The following is a 26,808-nucleotide window of genomic DNA, read 5'->3' as shown; positions in this document are numbered from 1 at the left end:
CACCCAAACCCCCCCAAAATCACCCGAATCCACCCCAAACCCTGAGCCCGCCCCGGGAACGCCTTTTTCCGCCCCCAAAACACCCAAACCCCCCCCAAAATCACCCGAGAACGCCTCTTTCCGGCCAGACCCGCCCCAAAAATACCCGAAACTAACCCAAATCCCCGGGAACGCCCTTTTCCGCCCCAAACCCACCCGAATCCACCCCAAAATCGCCGGCCCCGCCCCCCCCGGTCCCCCCCCCCCATTTCCTGGACCGTTTCTCCGGCGCGGAAACAGGTACGGGGGGGGGGGTGGGCGGGGGTCTCCTGGGCCCTCCCCGACCCCCCCCAAACGCCCCCCGAGTTCCCCTTCGCCCCCCGGGGTCGCCCCCCGGGTTCCCACGCGTGTCCCCCACCCCAAATGGGGTTTTTTGGGGGGGTCCGCCCTGGTGCCCCCCCGCCTCGAACGGCACCGGAGCCGCTCGGGGCGCGGCGCCGCCCCCTCCCCACCCGTGACCCCTCCCCAAAGCAGAGGGGGGTGCGGAGAAACCCCCCCCGACCCCTGGGACCCCCCCCCCAAATCTGAGACCACCTACCCAAACTGTGACAGGACGAACCCCCCCCGCGAGCACGATGGACCCCGAGGAGGGATTTAATGGGGTGAGCGGTGCCCCCCACCCTGGGGGTCCGGAGACCCCCCCCCCGAAATCCCGCGGGCGAGGGGGGTCCCGGGGGGCGCAGGGCCTCGCGGACCCCCGGTTCTGGGGGGCTCAGGGGTCTTGGAGAGCCCTGGGGGCCGAGATCGCGGGGGTCTGGGGGGTACTGGGGGTCTCGGGGGGGGATCTCGGTGTGTGGGGGTCTTGGAATGGAGGGGGGGGTCTCAGGGGTCTGGGGGTGCTGGAGGTTTGGAGGGGCCTGGGGTTCTCGGCGGTCTGGGGGTTTCTGGCGTCCTGGAGTCTCAATCTGGGGGTCTCGGGGGTCTGGAGGGGTCTCAGTCTGGGGGTCTCGGGGGTCTGGGGGGGGTCCTGGGTGTCGGGGGGGGTCTCAGTCTGGGGGTCTCGGGGGTCCTGGGTGTTGGGGGGTCTCAGTCTGGGGGTCTCGGGGGTCTGGGGGTGGTCCTGGGTGTCGGGGGGGTCTCAGTCTGGGGGTCTCGGGGGTCTGGGGGTCCTGGGTATCGAGGGGGGTCTCAGTCTGGGGCTCTGGGGGGTCCTGGGTGTTGGGGGGTCTCAGTCTGGGGCTCTGGGGGGGTCCTGGGTGTTGGGGGGTCTCAGTCTGGGGGTCTCGGGGGTCTGGGGGTTTGTGGCATCCTGGACTCTTAGTCTGGGGGTCTGGGGGCTCCTGGGTATCGGGGGCTCTCAGTATGGGAGGAGGGTCTCAGGGGTCTTGGGGTGCCTGGGGGGGTCCTGGGGGTGTCCGGGCAGTCTGGGGGACCCCCGAGCCCCCCAACCCCCGCTGCCCCCCAGCCCCTCCCCGGCCCCCCGGCCGCCGCCATCATCGGCGCCGAGGACGAGGACTTCGAGAACGACATCGAGCCCGTGAGTTTTGGGGAGGGGTCCCGGGTGGGGGGATCCCCTCGGCCGCGCCCCCCTCCCCAAATCCCAAACCTGACCCCGCGCCCCCCGCCCAGACCCCCGAGGAGCAGAGCAGCCACTTCCAGAGCCTGGAGGAGCTGCGGCAGCACCCGCTGGCCCTCGCGGCCTTCCTGCAGCATGTCGTGCTCCAGTTCGACTCCTGCCCCGTGGTGAGATGGGGAGGGGGCTTCGAGACCCCCACCCCAAAATTTTGGGGGGCAAAATTTCCCCCGGGGGGGGGCAGTGGAGGGTGGGGGGCTGTGGCCTCGGAGTAACTTCGTGTCTCTGTTCCCCCCTCCCTGCCGGCAGGGGCTGGAGCTGAGGTAAAACAGGGGAGGGGGAGGTTTGGGGGTGTAATTTGGGGAGGGGGCTTGGGGGGTTTATTTTGGGGGGGGTCAGCCCGTTTGCCCACCCCCCACCCCAGCTCTGCTACCTGCACGTGGACATGATGAAGAGGATGAACCCCAAGGAGGGCAGGAAGCAATTCCTGGAGTTCTGTCACTTGTTCCTGGACAAGACCGGGGTGAGACCCCTCCCCAGAATGCACCCCGGACCCCCTCCCCACCCCAGGAGTGATCCCCAAAATCCTGACACCCCCCCCCCCATCACTGACAGCTCCTGCGGGTGCCCGTCCCACACCACGTCCAGTTTGAGCTGGGTGAGTGAGACCCCCGACCCCCTCCTCATTTTCAGAGACCCCCAAACCCCCTCCTGCAAACTTCCAGGAACTCCCCGAGCTTGGGTGGGGGGCTTCGGGGGCACCCCAATTACCCCCCTGTGGGTCCCCCACCCCACTTATCCCCCCCATGGGACCCAAAGCCCCTTGCTCAAAGCGGGGAGGGGTCTCTCCCCCGCTGCCTCCCCCCAAAACCCCCTGTAAAAGTGGGGAGGGGTCTCTCCCCCGCTGCCTCCCCCCAAAACCCCCCTGCTCAAATCGGGGAGGGGTCTCTGCCCCCTGGGACCCCACTGCTCAAACTGGGGAGGGGTCTCTGCCCCCCTGGGACCCCCGCAGTGAATTTGGGGAGGGGTCTCTGTCCCCATGGGACCCCCCCACTCAAAATGGGGAGGGTCTCTCCGTTGCTGCCTATCCGTGCTCAAAGCGGGGAGGGGTCTCTGCCCCCTGGGATCCCTTTACTCAAATCGGGGAGGGGTCTCTGCCCCCCCGGGACCCCCGCAGTGAATTTGGGGAGGGGTCTGCAGAGCGGACGCGGCCGGAGCTGCTGCCCGAGGAGGCGCAGCGCCGCTTCCTGCAGGACATCCAGAGCTTCCAGGAGCCGGAGATCGCGCGGCAGCTGGAGGACTTCAGGTGCCCGATTTGGGTGGGTGGGCTCGGGCCGGGGTCGGGGCGGTGGGCGGGGGTCTTAGGACGCCCCCTCCCCAGGTCCAAGCGGCTGATGAGGGTCTCGGGGTGGTTGGGGGGCTCGGGGGTCTCAGGACGCCCCCTCCTCAGGTCGAAGCTGCTCATGGAGGGGTTGGGGTGGGCGGGGGTCTCAGGACGCCCCCTCCCCAGGTCCAAGCAGCTGATGGGGGTCTCGGGGGTGGGCGGGGGTCTCAGGACGCCCCCTCCCCAGGTCCAAGCAGCTGATGAGGGTCTCGGGGGGTCTCGGGGGTCTCAGGACGCCCCCTCCCCAGGTCCAAGCGCCTGATGGGGGGTGTGGGTGGGGGTCTCAGGGGGTGGGGGTCTCGGGGGTCTCAGGACGCCCCCTCCCCTGGTCCAAGCGGCTGATGGGGGGGGGTGGGGGTAGGCGGGGGTCTCGGGGGGTCTCAGGAGTCTCAGGACGCCCCCTCCCCAGGTTCAAGCACCTGATGGGGGTCTCGGGGGCGGGTGGGGGTGGGCGGGGGTCTCAGGACGCCCCCTCCCCAGGTCGAAGCGGCTGATGGGGATGACGCCGGGCGAGCCGGAGCTGGCGGAGCTGGAGCGGAGCCGGGCCCGGGACCCCGCGGGGGGCGAGGCCCGGGAGCGGCAGCTGGCCCAGAGCCTGCTGGCACGGCTGGAGGAGAGGCTGTGCGTGGGGAGGGGGCTGCGGGGCGTGGGGAGGGGGCTGGAGGAGAGGCTGTGCGTGGGGAGGGGGCTGCGGGGCGTGGGGAGGGGGCTGCGGGACGTGGGGAGGGGGCTGCAGGACGTGGGGAAGGGGCTGCGGGACGTGGGGAGGGGGCTGGAGGAGAGGCTGTGCGTGGGGAGGGGGCTGCAGGGGAGGCTGTGAGTGGGGAGGGGGCTGGAGGAGAGGCTGTGCGTGGGGAGGGGGCTGCAGGGGAGGCTGTGAGTGGGGAGGGGGCTGGTGGAGAAGCTGTGAGTGGGGAGGGGGCTGCAGGGGAGGCTGTGAGTGGGGAGGGGGCTGCAGGGGAGGCTGTGCGTGGGGAGGGGGCTGCAGGGGAGGCTGTGAGTGGGGAGGGGGCTGCAGGGGAGGCTGTGAGTGGGGAGGGGGCTGGAGGAGAGGCTGTGCGTGGGGAGGGGGCTGCAGGGGAGGCTGTGAGTGGGGAGGGGGCTGGTGGAGAAGCTGTGAGTGGGGAGGGGGCTGCAGGGGAGGCTGTGCGTGGGGAGGGGGCTGCAGGGGAGGCTGTGAGTGGGGAGGGGGCTGCAGGGGAGGCTGTGAGTGGGGAGGGGGCTGGAGGAGAAGCTGTGAGTGGGGAGGGGGCTGGTGGAGAAGCTGTGCGTGGGGAGGGGGCTGCGGCCGCGGGAGAGACCCCTCCCCAAATTCACTTTGGGGTGACCCCGCTCTCCCCCCCCCCAGCCCGACCATCTCGTCTGACGAGGAGAAAAGGTGAGGGGGGGGCTTGGGGGGGGGCTGGAGACCCCCGGGGGGCTCCGAGTGGGTCTGGGGGTTCTGCCATGACCCCCAAATCCCCCCTGGGACCCCCAAATCCCCCCCAAATCCCCCCAAAGCCCCCGATCCCCCCTGACCCCCCGCCCCCAGCTCTCTGATTTTCGGCGCCATCGTCTCCTACATGAAATCCCTGGGGGTCCGAGCCAAGGGCGGCGAGGCCAAAAAACCCAAATCCAACTTCTTCCGCAAGAAGGTGAGACCCCCCCCAAATCCCCGGGACCCCCGCCCAAATTCCCAGAGACACCCCCCCAAATCCCACCGAGAACCCCCCCCCCAAATCCCCCGGGACCCCCACCCCAAATTCCCCGAGACCCCCCCCCAAATCCCCCGGGACCCCCACCCAAATTCCCCGAGACCCCCCCCAAATCCCACAGAGAACCCCCCCCACCAAATCCCCCGGGACCCCCACCCAAATCCCCCGGGACCCCCCCAAATTCCCCGAGACCCCCCCCCAAATTCCCCGAGACCCCCCCCAAATCCCCCGGGACCCCCACCCATATCCCACAGAGGACCCCCCCCCCAAATCCCCCGGTACCCCCACCCAAATTCCCCGAGACCCCCACCCAAATCCCCCGGGACCCCCACCCAAATCCCCTGGGACTCCCCCAAATCCCCCGGGACCCCCGCCCCAAATTCCCCGAGACCCCCACCCAAATCCCACCGAGAACCCCCCCCACCAAATCCCCCGGGACCCCCGCCCCAAATCCCCTGGGACCCCCCCAAATTCCCCGAGACCCCCACCCAAATCCCACTGAGAACCCCCCCCAAATCCCCCGGGACCCCCGCCCCAAATCCCCAGGACCCCCGCCCCAAATTCCCTGAGACACCCACCCAAATCCCACCGAGAACCCCCCCCAAATCCCCCGGGACCCCTGCCCCAAATTCCCTGAGACACCCACCCAAATCCCACCGAGAACCCCCCCCCCAAATTCCCCGGGACCCCCACCCCAAATCCCCTGGGACCCCCCCAAATTCCCCGAGACCACCACCCAAATCCCACCGAGAACCGCCCCCAAATCCCCCAGGACCCCTGCCCCAAATTCCCCGAGACCCCCCCCCAAATCCCCGGGACCCCCACCCAAATCCCCAGAGACCCCCACCCAAATCCCCAGAGACCCCCGCTCCAAATTCCCCGGGACCCCACCCCAAATCCCCGGGAGCCCCGCCCCAAATTCTCCAAGACCCCCACCCAAATCCCACCGAGAACCCCCCCCAAATTCCCCAGGAGCCCCGCCCCAAATTCCCCGGGACCCCCACCCAAATTCCCCGAGACCCCCACCCAAATCCCCCTGGACCCCCACCCAAATTCACAGAGACCCCCCCCAAATCCCCCGGGACCCCCGCCCCAAATTCCCCGAGACCCCCACCCAAATCCCACCGAGAACCCCCCCCACCAAATCCCCCGGGACCCCCGCCCCAAATCCCCTGGGACCCCCCCAAATTCCCCGAGACCCCCACCCAAATCCCACCGAGAACCCCCCCAAATTCCCCGAGACCCCACCCCAAATTCCCCGAGACCCCCGCCCCAAATTCCCTGAGACCCCCACCCAAATCCCACCGAGAACCCTGCCCCCCAAATTCCCCGGGACCCCCACCCCAAATTCCCCGAGACCCCCACCCAAATCCCACCGAGACCCCCGCCCCAAATTCCCCGAGACCCCCACCCAAATCCCACCGAGAACCCCCCCCAAATTCCCCGAGACCCCTGCCCCAAATCCCCCAGGACCCCCGCCCCAAATTCCCCGAGACCCCCACCCAAATCCCCAGAGACTCCCACCCAAATCCCCAGAGACCCCCACCCAAATCCCCTGGGACCCCCCCAAATCCCCCGAGACCCCCCCAAATTCCCTGAGACCCCCCCCAAATTTCCCGAGACCCCCACCCATATTCCCAGAGACCCCCGCCCCAAGTCCCCCAGGACCCCCTCCAAATCCCACCAAGACCTCCCCCCAAAATTCCCCAGGACCCCCACCCAAATCCCCAGAGACCCCCACCCAAAATCCCCCCGAGATGCCCTCCAAATCCCCCCAAGACCCCCACCCTAAAACCCCCGCCCCAAAACCCTCCCCAGGACCCCCGCCCCAAAACCACCCCCCCCGGGACCCCCGCCCCAAAATCCCCCGAGACCCCCCCCAAAACCCCCCCAAGACCCCTCCTCACCTCCCCCTCCCCGCAGATCTCTGGCAGGGACCCCCCGGGAAAGGCCCGGAGGGGTTTCAGCCTCCCCGGGGCCGCGCTGTGGGGCCGGGACCCCCACGGTGAGTGGAGACCCCTCCCCAAATTCTGGGGGGTGGGCTACAGGGGCTGGGAGACCCCTCTCCAAATTCTGGGGTGGGCTACGGGGGGTGGGAGACCCCTCCCCAAATTCTGCAGGGGGCTACGGGGGTGGGAGACCCCTCCCCAAATTCTGCAGGGCCCCACCGCGGTGGGAGACCCCTCCCCAAATTTTGTTCTGTAGGTGCTGAGATCAGGCAGAGCAAAGGCCCTGAGGGTGAAGGTACCCCCGGACCCCCTCCCCAAATATCCCCCCATGGGACCCCCCACCCCAAATATCCCCCCTGGGATCCCCACCCCATTTATCCCCCTGAGACCCCCACCCCCTTTATCCCCCCTGTGGGACCCCCACCCCATTTATTCCCCTGGGACCCCACCCCATTTATCCCCCTGGGACCCCCACCCCCTTTATCTCCCCTGTGGGACCCCCACCCCATTTATCCCCCATGGGACCCCCACCACATTTCTGAGTCCCCCACCCCATTTATCCCCCTGAGACCCCCACCCCATTTCTGAGTCCCCCACCCCATTTATCCCCCTGAGACCCCCACCCCATTTATCCCCCCTGGGACCCCCACCCCATTTATCCCCCTGGGACCCCCACCCCATTTATCCCCTGTGGGACCCCCACCCCATTTATCCCCCCTGGGACCCCCACCCCATTTATCCCCCTGGGACCCCCACCCCATTTACCCCGCCCCAACCCTCCCAATTGGGGGTCCCCAATTTTCTGGGTGGGGGGGGTTCCCTCACCCCTCCCCCCCAATTTTGGGTCTGGGGTCTCTCCCCCTGACTCCCCCCTTTCTCCCCCCCCAAAGCCGAGAAGCCCCCCCACCCCGAGCGGAGGGGCCCGAGGGGGAGTGAGGTGGGGTCCTCCCGCCCCCCCCGCGGGGGGGGGGTCCCGGCTGGGACCCCCGACCCCCCCCCGGGACCCCCGCCCACCGCCGCCCCCCCCCCGGGCGGGGACAGCGCCGAGGCCGAACCAGGTGAGGGGGGCAGGGGGGATTTTTGGGGCGGGGGTCTCACTCCTGCAGCCCCCCACCCTAAATCCACCCCCCCCACAGGAACCGACCCCCCTGGACCCCCGGAATTGGGGGAGCCCCTCCTGGAGCCCCCCCCGGGCGAGCAGCCCCCGGCAGAGGAGGGGGGGCCTGAGAGCAGCGACAGGTGGGTGAGACCCCTCCCCAAATTTCATGTGCGACCTCCCCCAATTTAGATTGAGACCCCCCCCAAATTTAGGGTGAGACCCCCCCCAAATTTCATGTGAGACCCCCTCCAAATTTAGATTGAGACCTCCCCAATATCAGGGTGAGACCCTTCCCCAAATTTCATGTGAGACCCCCCCCAAATTTAGATTGAGACCTCCCCAATATCAGGGTGAGACCCTTCCCCAAATTTCATGTGAGACCCCCCCCAAATTTAGGGTGAGACCCCCCCAAATTTAGATTGAGACCCCCCCAAATTTAGGGTGTGACCCCCCAACCCAAAATGTGCCCCTCCCACCACCCCATGGTGACCCCAGACCCCAAATTACCCACCCAAATTAACCCCCCCTAATTAACCACCCCCAATCACCCCTCCCTGATTGCTTTTGGGAGCCGGAAGCCCCCCCCCAAAATTAACCCCCCCTCCCCTAATTAACCCCCCCCCCAATTAACCCTGAATGCCTTTGGGGGCTGGGACCCCTCCCCAAATTCGCTTCTCTCCCCAGACGCCGCCTCAGGTTGGTGCCCTCCCCCCTTGCATGACCCCTGGGGGGGGGTCTCAGCGTCGCCCCCCCCCCAAATTAACGAGCTAAGTACCCCCCCTCCCCTCCCCCACCCCGCACGGGCGAGACCCCTCCCCAAAAATCGCTCACGGCTTTTCTCCCGCACGCCCCCTCCCCAAATTTCTGTCTCTGTCCTTGTGCCCCCCACCTTTTTATTTTTGGCTTTTTTGGGAGCCCCCCCCTCAATTTCCATCTCCGTCCTTGTCCCGTCCGTGCCCCCCCCATTTTTTGGGACCCCCTCCCCAATTTTGTCTCCGTCCTTGTCCCGTCCGTGCCCCCCCCATTTTTTGGGACCCCCTCCCCAATTTTGTCTCCGTCCTCGTCCCGTCCGTGCCCCCCCCATTTTTTGGGACCCCCTCCCCAATTTTGTCTCCGTCCTTGTCCCGTCCGTGCCCCCCCCCCGTATTTCGGCTTTTTTGGGGCCCCCCAGGATCCCCCCCCGGCTGGGGCGCTCCGAGAGCCTCCGGGCCCCCCCCGAGCGGCGCCGCTCCCAAAAATCGGGTGGGGGTCGCCAGCCCCTCCCCCCCCGCTCCCGCAGCAACGCCGACCTGCAGGGACCCCCCCCCACGTAGGTTGTGGGGGTTTGGGGTAAAAACAACAGGATTGGGGTGGGAAAACAGGATTGGGGTGGAAAAACAGGATTTGGGGTAAAAACAACAGGATTGGGGTGGGAAAACAGGATTGGGGTGAAAAAACAGGATTTGGGGTAAAAACAACAGGATTGGGGTGGGAAAACAGGATTGGGGTGGAAAAACAGGATTTGGGGTAAAAACAACAGGATTGGGGTGGGAAAACAGGATTGGGGTGAAAAAACAGGATTTGGGGTAAAAACAACAGGATTGGGGTGGGAAAACAGGATTGGGGTGAAAAAACAGGATTTGGGGTAAAAACAACAGGATTGGGGTGGGAAAACAGGATTGGGGTGGAAAAACAGGATTTGGGGTAAAAAACAACAGGATTGGGGTGGGAAAACAGGATTTGGGGTAAAAACAACAGGATTGGGGTGGGAAAACAGGATTTGGGGTAAAAACAACAGGATTGGGGTGGGAAAACAGGATTGGGGTGAAAAAACAGGATTTGGGGTAAAAACAACAGGATTGGGGTGGGAAAACAGGATTGGGGCGGAAAAACAGGATTTGGGGTAAAAACAACAGGATTGGGGTGGAAAAACAGGATTTGGGGCGAAAAAACAGAATTTGGTGGGGTAAAACCAACAGTATTGGGGTAAAAAAAACTGGATTTGGGGTATAAAAACAGGATTGGGGTCAAAGCAACCCAGAATTGGGGTGAAAAAACAGGATTTGGGGTATAAAAAACAGGATTGGGGTGAAAAAACAGGATTTGGGGTAAAAACAACAGGATTGGGGTTAAAACTCCAAGATTTGTGGTGAAACCCCCCAGGATTTGGGGTTAAACGCCAGGATTTGGGGTTACACCCCCAGAACCGGTGTTAAACCCCCCCAGTTTGGGATTTGGGCCAGGATCAATGTGAGACCCCCCCCAATTTGGAATTTTGGGATGTGGGGGGGGGTTCCCCTCTCCCATTTTGTAATTTTGGGATGTGGGGGGGGTCCCTCCCCCAAATTTGGAATTTTGGGATGTGGGGACCTCCCCCAATTTGTAATTTTGGGATGTGGGGGGGGTCCCTCCCCCAATTTGGAATTTTGGGATGTGGGGAGGGTCCCTCCCCAAATTTGGGATTTTGGGATGTGGGGGGGTCCCCTCTCCCAATTTGGAATTTTGGGGGGGGTCCCCTCCCCCAGTTTGGAATTTAGGGGGGGGTCCCTACCCCAATTTGTAATTTTGGGATGTGGGGGGTCCCCTCTCCCAATTTGGAATTTAGGGGGGGGTCCCCTCCCCCAATTTGTAATTCTGGGGGAGGTCCCTCCCCCAATTTGTAATTCTGGGGGGGGTCCCTCCCCCAATTTGTAATTTTGGGATGTGGGGGGGGGTTCCCCTCCCCCAGTTTGTAATTTTGGGATGTGGGGGGGTCCCCTCTCCCAATTTGGAATTTTGGGATGTGGGGGGGTTCCCCTCCCCCAGTTTGTAATTTTGGGATTTGAGGGGGGGTCCGTCCCCCAATTTGTAATTCTGGGGGGGGTCCGTCCCCCAATTTGTAATTTTGGGATGTGGGGGGGTCCCTCCCCCAATTTGTAATTCTGGGGGGGTCCCTCCCCCAATTCGTAATTTTGGGATGTGGGGGGGGGTCCCTCCCCATAGATTCCCATGTCGGGGGCTCCCTGCAGCAGCGCCCCGCGGGATCTGGGGGTCCCCACCCCAACCCCTGCCCTGCCCCGCTCACCCTTTCCCCCTCCCCCGTTTCGGGCAGCCCGGAGCCGGGGGGGCCCGGCGGGGGCGACCCCCCCCCCGGCGGGGGTGCGGAGGGGGCCGCGGGGCAGCCGGAGCCGCCGGAGCAGGAGCCGCCGGCCTGGCGCGAGCGCGCGGCGCCCGAGGCGCTGCTGGGGCTGCCGCAGCGCGAGGTGCGGCGCCAGGAGGTGCTCAACGGTGAGAGCGCCCCAAAACACCCCAAAACACCCCAAAAACCCCCAAAACACCCCAAAAACCCCCCAAAAACCCCCCAAAACACCCCAAAAACCCCCCAAAAACCCCCAAAACACCCCAAAACCCCCCAAAACACCCCAAAAACCCCAAAACACCCCAAAAACCCCCAAAACACCCCAAAACCCCCCAAAACACCCCAAAAACCCCCAAAACACCCCAAAAACCCCCCAAAAACCCCCCTAAACACCCCAAAAACCCCCCAAAACCCCCAAATCGCCTTCCCCGCGGCGCCAGGAGGTGCTCAATGGTGAGAGCGCCCCAAAACCCCCCAAAACACCCCAAAAACCCCCAAAACACCCCAAAAACCCCCCAAAACACCCAAATCCCCTTCCCCGCGGCGCCAGGAGGTGCTCAATGGTGAGAGCGCCCCAAAACACCCCAAAACCCCCCAAAAACCAGGCTGCAATACCCTCGAATCCACCCCAAAAACCCCCAAAACCCCCCTGAGACCCCCAAATCCCCTTCCCCGCGGCGCCAGGAGGTGCTCAACGGTGAGAGCGCCCCAAAACACCCCAAAACACCCCAAAACCCCCCAAAACCCCCAAATCCCCTTCCCCGCGGCGCCAGGAGATCCTCAATGGTGAGAGCGCCCCCAAATCGGGCTGGAACACCCCCAAAAACGCGGCTGGAATCACCCAAACCCACCCCAAAACCTGCCCCAAAACCTGCCCCAAAATCTGGCTGAAATACCGCAAAACCTGCCCTGAAACCCAGCCCAAAATCCCCCCCAATCCCCCCAAATCCCTCCAAATCCCCCCCAAATCCCCCCCAAATCTCCCCAAATCCCCCCCAATCCCCCCAAATCCCCCCCAAATCTCCCCAAATCCCCTCAAATCCCCTCAAATCCCCCCAAATCCCCCCAAATTCCCCCAAACTCCCCCAAATCCCCTCAAATCCCCCCTAATTCCCCCAAATCCCCCCTAAACCCCCCCAAATGTCCCCAAATCTCCCCAAAGTCCCCCAAATCCCCCCAAACCCCTCCCAAATCCCCTGAAACCCCCCCTAATCCCCCCAAATCCCCCCTAAAATCCCCCCTAAACCCCCCCAAATCTCCCCCAAATGTCCCCAAATCCCCTCAAATTCCCCCTAATCCCCCCAAATCCCCCCTAAACCCCCCCAAATCTCCCCCAAATCCCCTCAAATCCCCCCAAACCCCCCCCAAATCCCCCCAAAATCCCCCCAAATTCCCCCCTAATCCCCCCAAATCCCCTCTAAACCCCCCCAAATTCCCCCCAAATCCCCCCAAATTCCCCCCAAATCCCCCCTAAACCCCCCCAAATCCCCCCAAATTCCCCTCTAATCCCCCCAAATCCCCCCTAAACCCCCCCTAATCCCCTCAAATCCCCCCAAACCCCCCAAACCCCCCAGAGCTGTTCCTGACGGAGCACGCCCACGTCCGCATGCTGCGCGTGCTGCTGGAGCTCTTCTACCAGCCCATGCTCCGCGAGGGCTTCTTCGACGAGCAGGAGCTCTCCACCATCTTCCCCAGCCTGGAGGACCTGGTGGAGGTGCACAGTGAGTCCCTGCCGGGGCTTTTTGGGGTTTTTTTGGGGTTTTTTGGGGGGTCTTGGTGATTTTTTGGGGTTTTTTTGGGCTTTTTGGGGGGTTCTGATGATTCTTTTGGGTCCCCAGCTGCGTTCCTGGACAGCCTCAAGAAGCTGCGGGAGGAGAGCGGCTTCATCATCGCCGAGATCGGGGACGTGCTGCTGGCCAGGGTGGGCTTCTGGGGGGTCCTGGGCTTCTTTTGGGGGTCCTGGGCAAGTGGGGGGGTCCAGGGGGTCACGGGGAGAAAAGTTGGGGGGGGGGTCTTGCGTCTGTGGTCGCCAAGATCAGGAGTGGGTTGCTGGGGGAGATTGGGGGGTCCCCGAGGGGGTCTGGGGTCCTTTTTAGGGGTCTGGGGTCCCTTTTTGGGGGGCTGGAGGCTTTTTGGAGGGGCTGGGATCCCTTTTTGGGGGGCTGGGGTCCTTTTCGGTGGGCTGACGGCCTTCCAAGGAGTCTGGGCTCCTTTTTGGGGAGCTTGGAGGAGGCTCCGGGAGGGTTTGGGGGTCCCGAGGTCTCGGGGTGGAATTGGGGGGCTCGGGGGGTCTCTGTGGGTCCGAGGGAGCGCAGGGGGGGGTCCCGTGTTTTGAGTCTGGGGTCCCTCACCTTCTGGGGGTTCCCCGTTTTTCTGTGGGGGTCTCAGTGGCAGTTTTGGGGTTCCCCGGTTGTCTGAGGGGTCTGAGCGTTGGTTTTGGGGTTCCCCGGTTTTCTGTGGGGTCTCAGTGTTGGTTTTGGGGTCCCCCGGTGTTCTGAGCGTCGTTTTTGGCGTCCCCCTGTTTTCTGAGTGTTGTTTTTGGGGTTCCCCTGGTGTTCTGAGCGTTGTTTTTGGGGTTCCCCTGTTTTCTGAGTGTTGTTTTTGGGGTTCCCCTGTTTTCTGAACGTTGGTTTTGGGGTTCCCCACCGGGGAGGGGTCTCAGTGTTGGTTTTGGGGTCCCCCGGTGTTCTGAGTGTTGTTTTTGGGGTTCCCCTGTTTTCTGAGCGTTGTTTTTGGGGTTCCCCTGTTTTCTGAGCGTCGATTTTGGGGTTCCCCACCGGGGAGGGGTCTCAGTGTTGGTTTTGGGGTTCCCCTGGTGTTCTGAGCGTCGTTTTTGGGGTTCCCCTGTTTTCTGAGCGTCGATTTTGGGGTCCCGCTGCCCCCCCAGTTCGAGGGCACGGAGGGCAGCTGGTTCCAGAAGATCTCGGCGCGGTTCTGCAGCCGCCAGAGCTTCGCCCTGGAGCAGCTCAAGGCCAAGCAGAGGAAGGACACGAGGTTCAGCCAGTTCATCCAGGTACCCGAAACACCCAAAACCAGCCCAAAACCAGAGAAAAACACGCTGAAACACCCCAAAAACATCCTGAAATACCCCAAAACACCCCGAAATACCCTAAAACACCCCAAAACCATCCTGAAACACCCCAAAACATCCTGAAACACCCCAAAACACCCCGAAATACCCCAAAACACCCCAAAACCATCCTGAAACACCCCAAAACATCCTGAAACACCCCAAAACACCCCGAAATACCCCAAAACACCCCAAAACCATCCTGAAACACCCCGAAACACTCAAAAACATCCTGAAACACCCCGAAACCACCTTGAAATACCCCCAAACACTCCAAAACCATCCTGAAACATCCCAAAACACCTAAAAACATCCTGAAACCACCCCAAAACAGCCCAAAACACCCCGAAAATATCATGAAACACCCAAGACACCCTGAAAACATCCTGAAACACCCCAAAACATCCTGAAACACCCCAAAACACCCCGAAATACCCCAAAACACCCCAAAACCATCCTGAAACACCCCAAAACACTCAAAAACATCCTGTAATATCCCAAAACCACCTTGAAATACCCCAAAACACCCCAAAACCATCCTGAAACATCCCAAAACACCTAAAAACATCCTGAAACCACCCCAAAACAGCCCAAAACACCCCGAAAATATCATGAAACACCCGAGACACCCCGAAAACATCCCGAAACACCCCTGAAACACCCAAAAACAGCCTGAAACAGCTGAAAACATCCTGAAACCACCCTGAAACACCCCAAAACCACCCTGAAACACCCCAAAACATCCTGAAATGCCCAAAACCACCCAAAAAACACCCTGAAAACACACCGAAGCACCCCAACAACACCTCCCAGGTACCCCAAACCCCCCGGGACCCCCCAAAATCCCCCCGGGACCCCCCAAAATCCCCCCGGGACCCCCAAAATCCCCGTCCCCGCAGGAGGCGGAGAGCCGGCCGCGCTGCCGGCGGCTGCAGCTCAAGGACATCATCCCCACCGAGATGCAGCGGCTGACCAAGTACCCGCTGCTGCTGCTCAGCATCACCAAGTGCACGGGTAGGGCTCCCCGAAACCCCCCCGACCCCCAAAAACCCACCCGGCATCCCCAAAAAACCCCCCGACCCCAAAAACCCACCCGGCACCCCCAAAAACCCCCTGACCCCAAAGAGGAACACAAAAACCAGCTCGGAACCACCAAAAATCAGCCCTGAACCCCAAAAATCAACGCAGAACCCCGCTTGGAATGCCCAAAAACCCCCCCCGACCCCAAAAATCCACCTGGCACCCCCAAAAACCCCCCGACCCCAAAAATCCACCTGGCACCCCCAAAAACCCCCTGACCCCAAAGAGGAACACAAAAACCAGCTCGGAACCACCAAAAATCAGCCCTGAACCCCAAAAATCAACCCAGAACCCCGCTTGGAATGCCCAAAAAACCCCCCCGACCCCAAAAATCCACCCGGCACCCCCAAAAAACCCCTGACCCCAAAGATCAACACAAAAACCAGCTCGGAACCACCAAAAATCAACCCCGAACCCACCTGAACCCTAAAATCCCCCAAATCCCGCAGAGGAGGTGGGCGAGCGCGCCAAGGTGCCCCAAAACCACCCAAAAATCCCCAAAATCCCCCCAAAATCCCCCAAATCCCGCAGAGGAGGCGGGCGAGCGCGCCAATGTGCCCCAAAACCACCCAAAAATCCCCCTGAACCCCAAAATCCCCCAAATCCCGCAGAGGAGGCGGGCGAGCGTGCCAAGGTGCCCCAAAACCACCCCAAAAATCCCCAAAATCCCCCAAATCCCGCAGAGGAGGCGGGCGAGCGCGCCAAGGTGCCCCAAAACCACCCAAAAATCCCCAAAATCCCCCCAAAATCCCCCAAATCTCGCAGAGGAGGCGGGCGAGCGCGCCAAGGTGCCCCAAAACCACCCAAAAATCCCCAAAATCCCCCCAAAATCCCCCAAATCCCGCAGAGGAGGCGGGCGAGCGTGCCAAGGTGCCCCAAAACCACCCAAAAATCCCCAAAATCCCCCAAATCCCGCAGAGGAGGCGGGCGAGCGCGCCAAGGTGCCCCAAAACCACCCAAAAATCCCCAAAATCCCCCCAAAATCCCCCAAATCCCGCAGAGGAGGCGAGCGAGCGCGCCAAGGTGCCCCAAAACCACCCAAAAATCCCCCCAAAATCCCCCAAATCCCGCAGAGGAGGCGGGCGAGCGTGCCAAGGTGCCCCAAAACCACCCAAAAATCCCCAAAATCCCCCCAAAATCCCCCAAATCCCGCAGAGGAGGCGGGCGAGCGCGCCAAGGTGCCCCAAAACCACCCAAAAATCCCCAAAATCCCCCCAAAATCCCCCAAATCCCGCAGAGGAGGCGGGCGAGCGCGCCAAGGTGCCCCAAAACCACCCAAAAATCCCCAAAATCCCCCAAATCCCGCAGAGGAGGCGGGCGAGCGCGCCAAGGTGCCCCAAAACCACCCAAAAATCCCCAAAAATCCCCAAAATCCCCCAAATCCCGCAGAGGAGGCGGGCGAGCGCGCCAAGGTGCCCCAAAACCACCCCAAAAATCCCCAAAATCCCCCAAATCCCGCAGAGGAGGCGGGCGAGCGCGCCAAGGTGCCCCAAAACCACCCCAAAAATCCCCCTGAACCCCAAAATTCCCCCAAAATCCCCCAAATCCCGCAGAGGAGGCGGGCGAGCGCGCCGAGGTGCCCCAAAACCATCCCAAAAATCCCCAAAATCCCCCAAATCCCGCAGAGGAGGCGGGCGAGCGCACCAAGGTGCCCCAAAACCACCCAAAAATCCCCAAAATCCCCCAAATCCCGCAGAGGAGGTGGGCGAGCGCGCCAAGGTGCCCCAAAACCACCCAAAAATCCCCAAAATCCCCCAAATCCCGCAGAGGAGGCGGGCGAGCGCGCCAAGGTGCCCCAAAACCACCCAAAAATCCCCCTGAACCCCAAAATCCCCCAAATCCCGCAGAGGAGGTGGGCGAGCGCGCCAAGGTGCCCCAAAACCACCCAAAAATCCCCAAAATCCCCCAAATCCCGCAGAGGAGGCGGGCGAGCGCGCCAAGGTGCCCCAAAACCACCCAAAAATCCCCCTGAACCCCAAAATCCCCCAAATCCCGCAGAGGAGGCGGGCGAGCGCGCCAAGGTGCAGCGCGCGGCCGAGTGCTGCCGGCAGATCCTGAACCGCGTCAACCGCGAGGTGCGCGACATGGAGAACCTCATGGTACGGCCGGAATTCCAACGGGACCCCGAAATTCCCAATGAGAACCCCAAAATTCCTAATGAGAACCCCAAAATTCCCAATGCGAACCCCCTGGGACCTCAAAATTCCAATGGGAGCCCCGAAATTCCAAAGGGGAACCCCAAAATTCCAAGGAAACCCCGAAATCCCAACGGGGACCCCGAAATTCCAATGGGAACCCCAAAAACCAGCGGAGACCTCAAAATTCCAATGGGAGCCCCGAAATTCCAATGGGAACCCCAAAATTCCCAATGGGAACCCCCTGGGACCCAGAAATTCCAATGGGAACCCCAGAATTCCAATGGGAAGCCCAAATTCCCAATGGGAACCCCAAAAACCAGCGGGGACCCCAAAATTCCCAATGGGAAGCCCGAAATTCCCAATGGGAACCCCAGAATTCCAAAGGGGACCCCAAAATCCCAAACGGGACCCCGAAATTCCCGGAGGGGACCCCGGAATTCCAACGGGAACCCCAAAATTCCAATGGAAACCAACCTGGGAACCCCGAAATCCAACGGGGACCCCAAGATTCCCAATAGGAACTCCAAAATTCCAGTGGGAACCCCAAAATTCCCAACAGGAATCCCTCGGGAACCCCAATATCCAACAGAAACCTCCCAGGACCCCAAAATTCCACTGGGACCCCCAAATTCCCGATGCGAACCCCAAATTCCAGCCGGGACCCCCCCAGAATCCCACCGGGAACCCCAGAATTCCTACCGGGAACCCCAAAATCCAAATGGGACCCCAAAATCCAAATGGGACCCCAAAATCCCCCGGGTTACTCCCAAAATTCCCACCGGGACTCCCCAAATTCCATCCAGGACCCCCCTGGATTCCCCAAATTCCCACTTGGGCCCCCCAGGGCACCCCAAAATCCCCCTGGAACCCCCAAAATGCCCCAAAATCGCCCCAATCCCCCCGAAATTCCCCGCAGAAGCTGAAGGATTACCAGCGGCGCCTGGACCTGTCCGGGGTGAAGCAGAGCTCCGACCCCCTCCTCAACGAGTTCAAGGTCGGGGGGGGCCCGGGACCCCCAAATCCACCCCCAAATCCTGCCCAGCTTCACCCCAAAAACCTCCCGAGGCCTGGGGGGGTCCAGCGCCCCCGATCCCGGCTCTGACGGCACCAAAACCCCCCAAATTCCTCCCAAATCTTCTCAAATTTCCCCCAAAAACTCCCCCCGGATCCCCAAAAATCCTCTCCCAAATTCTCCCCAAATTCCCCCCCCCAAACTCCCCCCGGATCCCCAAAAATCCTCCCAAATTCCCCCCCAAATCCCCAAAAATCCTGTCCCAAATTTCCCCAAAAATCCTGTCCCCAAACCCCCCACAAACCCCGCCACATCCCCTCCAAACCCCCTGAAATCCTCCCCAAACCCCCCGAAATCCTCCCAAATTCCCCCGAAATCCCCCCAAATTCCCCAAATCCCCCCAAAACAGAACACGGACATCACCAAGCGCACGCTGGTGCACGAGGGGCCGCTCACCTGGCGCGTGGCCCGCGACAAAGCCGTGGGTGAGCCCCAAAATCCCCCCAAACCCCCCCAAACCTCCCCCAAATCCCCCCAAACCCCCCCAAACCTCCCCCAAACCTCCCCAAACCCCCCCAAACCCCCCCAAATCCCCCCAAATCCCCCCAAACCTCCCCGAAACCCCCCCAAACCCCCCCAAATCCCCCCAAACCTCCCCCAAATCCCCCCAAATCCCCCCAAACCTCCCCGAAACCCCCCCAAACCCCCCCAAACCTCCCCCAAATCCCCCCAAACCTCCCCCAAACCTCCCCAAATCCCCCCAAATCCCCCCAAACCTCCCCCAAACCCCCCCAAACCCCCCCAAATCCCCCCAAACCCCCCCAAACCTCCCCCAAACGTCCCCCAAACCCCCCCAAATCCCCCCAAACCTCCCCCAAATCCCCCCAAACCCCCCCAAATCCCCCCAAACCTCCCCCAAACCTCCCCCAAATCCCCCCAAATCCCCCCAAACCCCCCCAAACCCCCCCAAACCTCCCCCAAACCCCCCCAAATCCCCCCAAACCCCCCCAAACCTCCCCCAAACCCCCCCAAATCCCCCCCAAACCTCCCCAAAACCCCCCCAAGTCCCCCCAAACCTCCCCCAAAACTCCCCCAAACCCCCCCAAACCCCCCCAAATCCCCCCAAACCTCCCCCAAACCCCCCCAAACCCCCCCAAACCCCCCCAAACCTCCCCCAAACCCCCCCAAACCCCCCCAAACCTCCCCCAAATCCCCCCAAATTCCCCCAAACCTCCCCGAAACCCCCCCAAATCCCCCCAAACCCCCCCAAACCTCCCCCAAACCTCCCCCAAACCCCCCCAAACCTCCCCCAAACCCCCCCAAACCCCCCCTAATCCCCCCAAACCCCCCCAAACCCCCCCAAACCTCCCCCAAATCCCCCCAAACCCCCCCAAACCCCCCCAAATACCCCCAAATCCCCCCAAACCTCCCCCAAACTCCCCCAAACCTCCCCCAAACCCCCCCAAACCCCCCCCAAACCCCCCCAAACCTCCCCCAAACCCCCCCAAAACCCCCAAACCTCCCCCAAACCCCCCCAAAACCTGCAAACCTCCCCCAAACCCCCCCAAACCCCCCCAAACCCCCCCAAATACCCCCAAACCCCCCCAAACCCCCCCAAACCTCCCCAAACCTCCCCCAAACCTCCCCCAAACCCCCCCAAAACCCCCAAACCCCCCCCAAACCCCCCCAAATCCCCCCAAACCCCCCCAAACCCCCCCAAATCCCCCCAAACCCCCCCAAACCCCCCCAAACCCCCCCAAACCTCCCCCAAACCCCCCCCAAACCCCCAAACCTCCCCCAAACCTCCCCCAAACCCCCCCAAACCCCCCCAAACCCCCCCAAACCCCCCAAACCTCCCCCAAATCCCCCCAAATCCCCCCAAACCCCCCCAGATCCCCCCAAACCCCCCCAAACCCCCCCAAACCTCCCCCAAACCCCCCCAAACCCCCCCAAACCTCCCCCAAACCCCCCCAAACCCCCCCAAACCTCCCCCAAACCCCCCCAAACCCCCCCAAACCCCCCCCAAACCCCCCCAAACTCCCCCAAACCCCCCCAAACCCCCCAAACGGGGGTTCTGGGGGCCGGGACCCCCCGGTCCCCCCCAACCCGGGCTCGGGGGGCTGCAGAGGTGCAGGTGCTGCTGCTGGACGATCTGCTGGTGCTGCTGCAGCGGCAGGAGGAGCGGCTGCTGCTGCGCTGCCACAGCCGCGCCCTGGCGCCCGCGCCCGACGGCAAGCGCCTGCTGAGCCCGGTGATCCGGCTGCGCTGCGCCATGACCCGCCAGGTGGCCACAGGTGCGGCTTTTGGGGGGCCGAGCCCCTTTTTGGGGGGCTGAGCCCCATTTTGGGGGGCTGAACCCCTTTTTGGGGGGCCGAGCCCCTTTTTGGGGGGCCGAACCCCTTTTATGGGGCTGAACCCCTTTTATGGGGGGATGAACCCCTTTTATGGGGGCCGAACCCCTTTTATGGGGGCCGAACCCCTTTTTGGGGGGCTGAACCCCTTTTTGGATGGCTGAGCCCCTTTTATGGGGGGCTGAGCCCCTTTTTGGGGGGCCGAGCCCCATTTTGGGGGGCTGAGCCCCTTTTTGGGGGGCAGAACCCCTTTTTGGGGAGCAGAACCCCTTTTTGGGGTGTTTCTGGGGGGCAGAACCATTTTTGGGGGGCAGAACCCTTTTTTGGGGGGCAGAACCCCTTTTTGGGGTGTTTCTGGGGGGCAGAACCATTTTTGGGGGGCAGAACCCTTTTTTGGGGGGCAGAACCCCTTTTTGGGGTGTTTCTGGGGGGCAGAACCATTTTTGGGGGGCAGAACCCCTTTTTGGGGAGCAGAACCCCTTTTTGGGGTGTTTCTGGGGGGCAGAACCATTTTTGGGGGGCAGACCCCCTACTCGAGGCCAGTTTGGGGCCAATTTGGGCCCTTTTGGGGCCGACTTTTGTGGCCAGGGTCCCCCCGAGCCCCCAGTCTCATTTCTGGGGGGTCCCGGGCTGTGTTTTGGGGGTCCCGGGCTCTGGTTTTGGGGATCCCAACCCGGGGTACCCCCATCCCCCCCAGTCTCATTTCTGGGGGTCCCGGGCTGTGTTTTGGGGGTCCCTGGCTGTGTTTTGGGGGTCCCAGGCTGGTTTTTTGGGGGGTCCCTGGCTGGTTTTTGGGGGTCCCGGCCCGGGGTACCCCCAGCCCCCCGATTTTGGCCCCCCAGACCACAAGGCGTTCTACGTCATCGCCAGCTGGGAGGACGGGGCCCAGATCTACGAGCTGGTGGCGCCCAGCGTGGCCGACAGGAAAACGTGAGGAGGGGGCCGGGGGATTTGGGGGGGTTTGGGGGCATTTTGGGGTGAATTTGGGGCGATTGGGGTGCCCTGTTGGTTTTAGGGCAGATTTGGGGGTTTGGGGGGTCCCGTGGGTCTGGTTTTTTGGGGGATTTGAGGGTCTGGGGTCCCTCCAGGGCACTGACCCCCCCTCCCAGCCTGTGCAGCATCACCATTTTTGGAGGGGATTTCGGGTTTTGGGGGTTTTGGGGGGGATTTGGGGGTTTGGAGTATCCTATGGGATTATTTTTAGGGGATTTTGGGGGGATTTTGGGTGGAATTTAGGGAGGATTTTGGGGAGGATTTTGGGGGGATTTCGGGAGGATTTTGGGGGGATTTTGGGCGGATTTTGGGGGGGATTTTGGGTGGAATTAGGGAGGATTTTAGGGAGGATTTTAGGGGGGATTTCGGGGGTATTTCGGGGGGATTTTGGGGGGATTTTGGGTGGAATTTAGGGAGGATTTTAGGGAGGATTTTGGGGGGATTTTGGGGGGATTTTGGGCGCTGACCCCCCCTCCCAGCTGGTGCAGCATCATCACCGACGCCGCCGGGTCCCTGAAGCTGCCGGGGACCCTCCGGGCCAAGGGGGCGCAGCCCGGGGGGGGGCACGGCCCCCCGGCCCCCCTGGAGTGAGTATGACCCAAAAAACCCCAAAAATTACCCCAAAATTACCCCAAAACCCACCCAGACACACCCCGGCCCCTCTGGAGTGAGTATGAGCCCAAAAACCCCAAAAATTACCCCAAAATTACCCCAAAACCCACCCAGACACCCCCCGGCCCCTCTGGAGTGAGTATGACCCAAAAAACCCCAAAATCACCCCAAAATTACCCCAAAACCCACCCAGACACCCCCCGGCTCCCCTGGAGTGAGTATGACCCAAAAAACCCCAAAATCACCCCAAAAATTACCCCAAAACCCACCCAGACACCCCCCGGCCCCTCTGGAGTGAGTATGACCCAAAAAACCCCAAAATCACCCCAAAATTACCCCAAAACCCACCCAGACACACCCCGGCCCCTCTGGAGTGAGTATGTCCCAAAAAACCCCAAAATCACCCCAAAATTACCCCAAAACCCACCCAGACACCCCCCGGCCCCCCTGGAGTGAGTATGACCCAAAAAACCCCAAAATTACCCCAAAATTACCCCAAAACCCACCCAGACACCCCCCGGCCCCCCTGGAGTGAGTATGACCCAAAAAAACCCCAAAATCACCCCAAAAATTACCCCAAAACCCACCCAGACACACCCCGGCCCTCCTGGAGTGAGTATGACCCCAAAAAACACCAAAATTACCCCAAAATTACCCCAAAACCCACCCAGACACCCCCCGGCCCCCCTGGAGTGAGTATGACCCAAAAAACCCCAAAATTACCCCAAAATTACCCCAAAACCCACCCAGACACCCCCCGGCCCCCCTGGAGTGAGTATGACCCAAAAAAACCCCAAAATCACCCCAAAAATTACCCCAAAACCCACCCAGACACACCCCGGCCCTCCTGGAGTGAGTATGACCCCAAAAAACACCAAAATTACCCCAAAATTACCCGAAAACCCACCCAGGGACCCTAAAACCCCACCCCAAAACCTTCCCAAAAGCCCCAAACACCCCAAAACTCCCCAAAACCCCCCAAACCTTCCCAAAACCCCCCAAACCCACCACTGAACCCCCCAAAAATCCCAAAATCCCCCAAACCACCCAAGCCCCCCTCCCGTTCCCCCCCAGCTCCCAGCGGGATTTCTGGGGGATTTTGGGGGATTTCGGGAGGATTTTGGGGGGGATTTGGGGGGATTTTGGGAGGATTTGGGGGGATTTTGGGAGGATTTTGGGGGGGATTTCAGGAGGATTTCGGGAGGATTTTGGGAGGATTTGGGGGGGGTTTTGGGGGGATTTTGGGGGAGGATTTTGGGGGATTTCGGGAGGATTTTGGGGGGATTTCGGGAGGATTTTGGGGGGATTTCGGGAGGATTTTGGGGGGGATTTTGGCGGGATTTCGGGAGGATTTTGGGGGGGATTTCAGGAGGATTTTGGGGAGGACTTTGGGGGGATTTCAGGAGGATTTCGGTAGGATTTTGGGGGGGATTTCAGGAGGATTTTGGGGAGGACTTTGGGGGGAGTTTTGGGGGGATTTTGGGGAGGATTTCGGGAGGATTTTGGGAGGATTTGGGGGGGATTTCGGGAGGATTTTGGGGAAGATTTCGGGAGGATTTTGGGGGGGATTTCAGGAGGATTTTGGGAGGATTTGGGGGGGATTTCGGGAGGATTTTGGGGAGGATTTTGGCGGGATTTTCGGGGGATTTTGGGGGATTTCGGGAGGATTTTGGGGGGGATTTTGGGGAGGATTTCAGGAGGATTTTGGGGAGGACTTTGGGGGGAGTTTTGGGGGGATTTTGGGGAGGATTTCGGGAGGATTTTGGGGGGATTTCGGGAGGATTTTGGGGGGCATTTCAGGAGGATTTTGGGAGGATTTTGGGGGGATTTCGGGAGGATTTTGGGGAGGATTTTGGGAGGATTTTGGGGAGGATTTGGGGGGGATTTCGGGAGGATTTTGGGGAGGATTTTGGCGGGATTTTCGGGGGATTTTGGGGGATTTCGGGAGGATTTTGGGGAGGATTTCAGGAGGATTTTGGGGAGGACTTTGGGGGGAGTTTTGGGGGGATTTTGGGGAGGATTTCGGGAGGATTTTGGGGGGGATTTCAGGAGGATTTTGGGAGGATTTGGGGGGGGTTTTGGGGGGATTTGGGGGGGGTTTTGGGGGGATTTTGGGGAGGATTTCGGGAGGATTTTGGGGGCTTTTGGGGTCTCCCCGCTGACCCTCACCCCTCTCCCCCCACAGTTACCGGGACCCCTCCGAAAATGGGGGGGGGTCCCTGAAGGAGCCGCTGCCCCTGGATGGTGAGGGGGGGTCCTGGGGGGTTTTTGAGGTTTTTTGGGGTTTTGGGGTGGTCTGAGGGTGGTTTTCGATTGTTTTTGGGGTGGTTTAGGAGTTGGTTTTGGGGCTGTTTTTGGGGTGCTTTTGGGCTGGTTTTGGGCTGGTTTTGGGGCTGGTTTTGGGGTGATTTTGGGGGGGTTTTGGAGCTGGTTTTGGGGCTGGTTTTGGGCCTGGTTTTGGGGGTGGTTTTGGGGCTGTTTTTGGGGTGCTTTTGGGCAGGTTTTGGGGTGGTTTTGGGGCTGGTTTGGGGCTGGTTTTGGGGTGTTTTCAGGGGTGTTTTTGAGGCTGTTTTTGGGATGTTTTTGGGGTGATTTTGGGGGTGTTTTGGGCTGTTTTTGGGGCTGTTTTTGGGGTGTTTTCGGGGTCTCAGCGCTGCCCCCCCAGAGCGCGACAAGGACGGGGCCGTGGAAGGCACCGAATTTGGGGACCCCCCCGAGCAGGGGGGGCTGGGGGGGCTCCCCCGACCCCCCCGCGGCCCCGATGGGGGGGGGCTGGCGGCCGCCGCCCTGCAGAGAGGTGAGACCCCCCCCCCAAATCAGCTCTGACCCCCTAATCCCTCCTAAATCCTCCCAAATCCCCCTGGAGCCCCCCAAAACCCACCCCAAACACCCAAAATCCCCCAAATTCCCCCAAATTATCCCCCAAATCCCCCCCAAACCCCCCTAAACTCCCCCAAATTCCCCCCTAAATACCCTCCCCCCCCCCAGTCTCGGCGCTGCGGCGGCGGCTGCGGGTGGGGGAGGGTCCGGCGCCGCCCCTCCCCCCCGGGCAGGATTTGGGGGGGGGTCCCGGCGCGACCCCCCCCGAGCAGGAGCGGCGGCACGCGGGGGATGGGGCCGAGAGCGACGGGGACCCCCCCGAGGGGGCGGCAGGTGGGGAGGGGGAATTTGGGGAGGGGGCGGCAGGTGGGGAGGGGGAATTTGGGGAGGGGGCAAAGAAATGGGGGGGGAGAGAATTTGGGGGCGGAGAATTTGGGGGGGGAAGGAGAGGGGGTAAAAAGGGGAGGGGGCAGAAAATGAGGAGGGGGTAAAAAAATGGGGGAGGGGGTGAAAAATGGGGAGGGGGCAAAAAAAATGGGGAGGGGGCGAAAAATTTGGGGAAGCGGGGAAAAGGGGAGGGGGGAAAAGGGAGGGGTAAAAAATGGGGAAGGGTAAAAAATGGGGAGGGGTAAAAAATGTGGAGGGGTAAAAAGAGGCGAGGGGTGAAGTAGAAGGGGGCGGAGCGCAGGGGTTAATTTGGGGAGGGGTCCCTGACCCCCTTCTCCTTAGGGGGGGTCCCGAACGGCCCCGCGGAGGGAGGGGCGCCGAGCCCCCCGCCCTGGCTGGGGGCGGAGCTGGGGGCGCTGGAGGAGGCCCTGAGGGGGCTGCAGGTGAGAATTTGGGGAGGGGGCTCGGGGAATTTGGGGAGGGGGCTCAGGATCCTGGGAGGGGTCCCAGGGACTGGGGAGTGGTCCCGGCGGGAATTTGGGGTTTTTGGGGGGGGGGTTCAGGTAGGAATTTGGGGAGGGGTCCCGGCGGGAATTTGGGGTTTTTGGGGGGGGGGTTTAGGCAGGAATTTGGGGAGGGGTCCCGGCGGGAATTTGGGGTTTTTTTGGGGGGGTTTTGGGGAAGCTGTACAGGAATGTGACCCCCCCCCTCCCCAATAGTGAGTGGGTCTGGGGTCTTCGCCTCGCCCAAAAAGGGGTGTGGGGGAAGGGTGTGGGTGGTGGGGGTGGGCTGGGGGCGTGTGTGTGGGGGGGGTCTCGCCGCGAAGACCCCTCCCCAAATTCCACCCCCCCAGGAAATGGAGGAGCATTACTGGCAGCTCTTCCTGGCCAAGCCCGAACTCTTCACGTGAGCCCAGGTGAGGGGGGGGCCGCGACCCCCGCCCCAATTTGGGGAGGGGTCCCGGGGGTCTCCCCTGACCCCCCCCCACAGGAGGATTCGCGACCCCCCCCAAAATTCGAGGCTGCAGTTGCGGGAGCCGCCACCGGGGGGCGACAAAGACCGCGCGATTTCGGTTTTGGGGAGGGGTCCCCGCGCCCCTTCCCCTCCCCCCCCTTCGCACCCCAAATTTGGGGAGGGGTCCCCCCACACCCCCCCCGCCGCTCCCCCTCCTCCCGCGCGGTTCGTTCTGTTTTTACCGATTTCCTGCGATTTTATACCAATTTATACCCGTGTGGGGAGGGGGAGACCCCTCCCCATTTTACCGCTGGGGGGGGGTATGTACATAAATTTGGGGAGGGGGCGTCACACCAAAGATTTCCCCCCCCCCGCCCCCAATTTGGGTGGAAAACCAAAGAATTTGGGGAAAAACCAAATAAAGTCGCTTCTGTTGTAGTTGGGGTTTTTTTTTGGGGAGGGGGCGCAGGGCGGGGACCCCTCCCCAACCCACCAGGACCCCCCCCCTTCCCGAGACCCCTCCCCAAATAAAACGAGGCCGAGCGCGGGGGTCTTTTATTGCTTCAGCAGCCGCCGGGGGGAGGGGGCGGCGGGGGGGGGGGCAGGAATTTGGGGA

At 62.2% G+C, this 26,808-nt stretch overlaps 1 protein-coding gene across 2 annotated transcripts; it reads left to right on the top strand.

Moving 5' to 3' along the window:
• Positions 1-126: 126 nt before the first annotated feature.
• ARHGEF1 (Rho guanine nucleotide exchange factor 1) lies at positions 127-26,630 on the top strand. 2 transcript variants are annotated; one of them, XM_085564607.1, is made up of 31 exons: positions 127-279; positions 592-641; positions 1,445-1,516; positions 1,609-1,722; positions 1,977-2,075; positions 2,168-2,210; positions 2,753-2,858; positions 3,417-3,557; positions 4,285-4,314; positions 4,468-4,570; positions 6,554-6,635; positions 6,836-6,874; positions 7,470-7,818; positions 8,363-8,374; positions 8,850-8,987; positions 10,749-10,924; positions 12,350-12,496; positions 12,614-12,696; positions 13,663-13,788; positions 14,745-14,859; positions 16,924-17,024; positions 17,980-18,057; positions 18,485-18,560; positions 20,202-20,369; positions 21,269-21,356; positions 21,899-22,006; positions 24,217-24,275; positions 24,697-24,828; positions 25,020-25,184; positions 25,581-25,681; positions 26,092-26,630. In XM_085564607.1, exons 2-31 carry the CDS (start codon positions 615-617, stop codon positions 26,146-26,148), a joined length of 3,135 nt encoding a protein of 1,044 aa, XP_085420733.1. In that variant the 5' UTR covers positions 127-279; positions 592-614; the 3' UTR covers positions 26,149-26,630. The 2 variants fall into 2 exon arrangements, with proteins under 2 accessions (XP_085420733.1, XP_085420732.1); XM_085564606.1 differs by lacking the exons at positions 8,363-8,374; positions 8,850-8,987 and having other exon boundaries at positions 259-279.
• The last annotated feature ends 178 nt before the right edge of the window (positions 26,631-26,808 follow it).

The sequence above is a fragment of the Lonchura striata genome, chromosome 33 (genome assembly GCF_050655825.1).
Source record: "Lonchura striata isolate lonStrDom1 chromosome 33, ASM5065582v1, whole genome shotgun sequence".
Classification (NCBI taxonomy): Eukaryota; Metazoa; Chordata; class Aves; order Passeriformes; family Estrildidae; genus Lonchura; species Lonchura striata.
Note: the sequence above shows the minus strand (reverse complement) of the source record. Positions and strands in the feature narration are given on the sequence as shown.

Excerpts from the sequence above, each read along its gene's own strand:
- ARHGEF1 (XM_085564607.1), top strand. The coding sequence starts at position 615 with ATGGACCCCGAGGAGGGATTTAATGGG. Across the intron at positions 1,517-1,608 it reads TCGAGAACGACATCGAGCCC|ACCCCCGAGGAGCAGAGCAG; the intron begins GTGAGTTTTGGG and ends CCCCCCGCCCAG. Across the intron at positions 25,185-25,580 it reads CCCCCCCGAGGGGGCGGCAG|GGGGGGTCCCGAACGGCCCC; the intron begins GTGGGGAGGGGG and ends CCTTCTCCTTAG.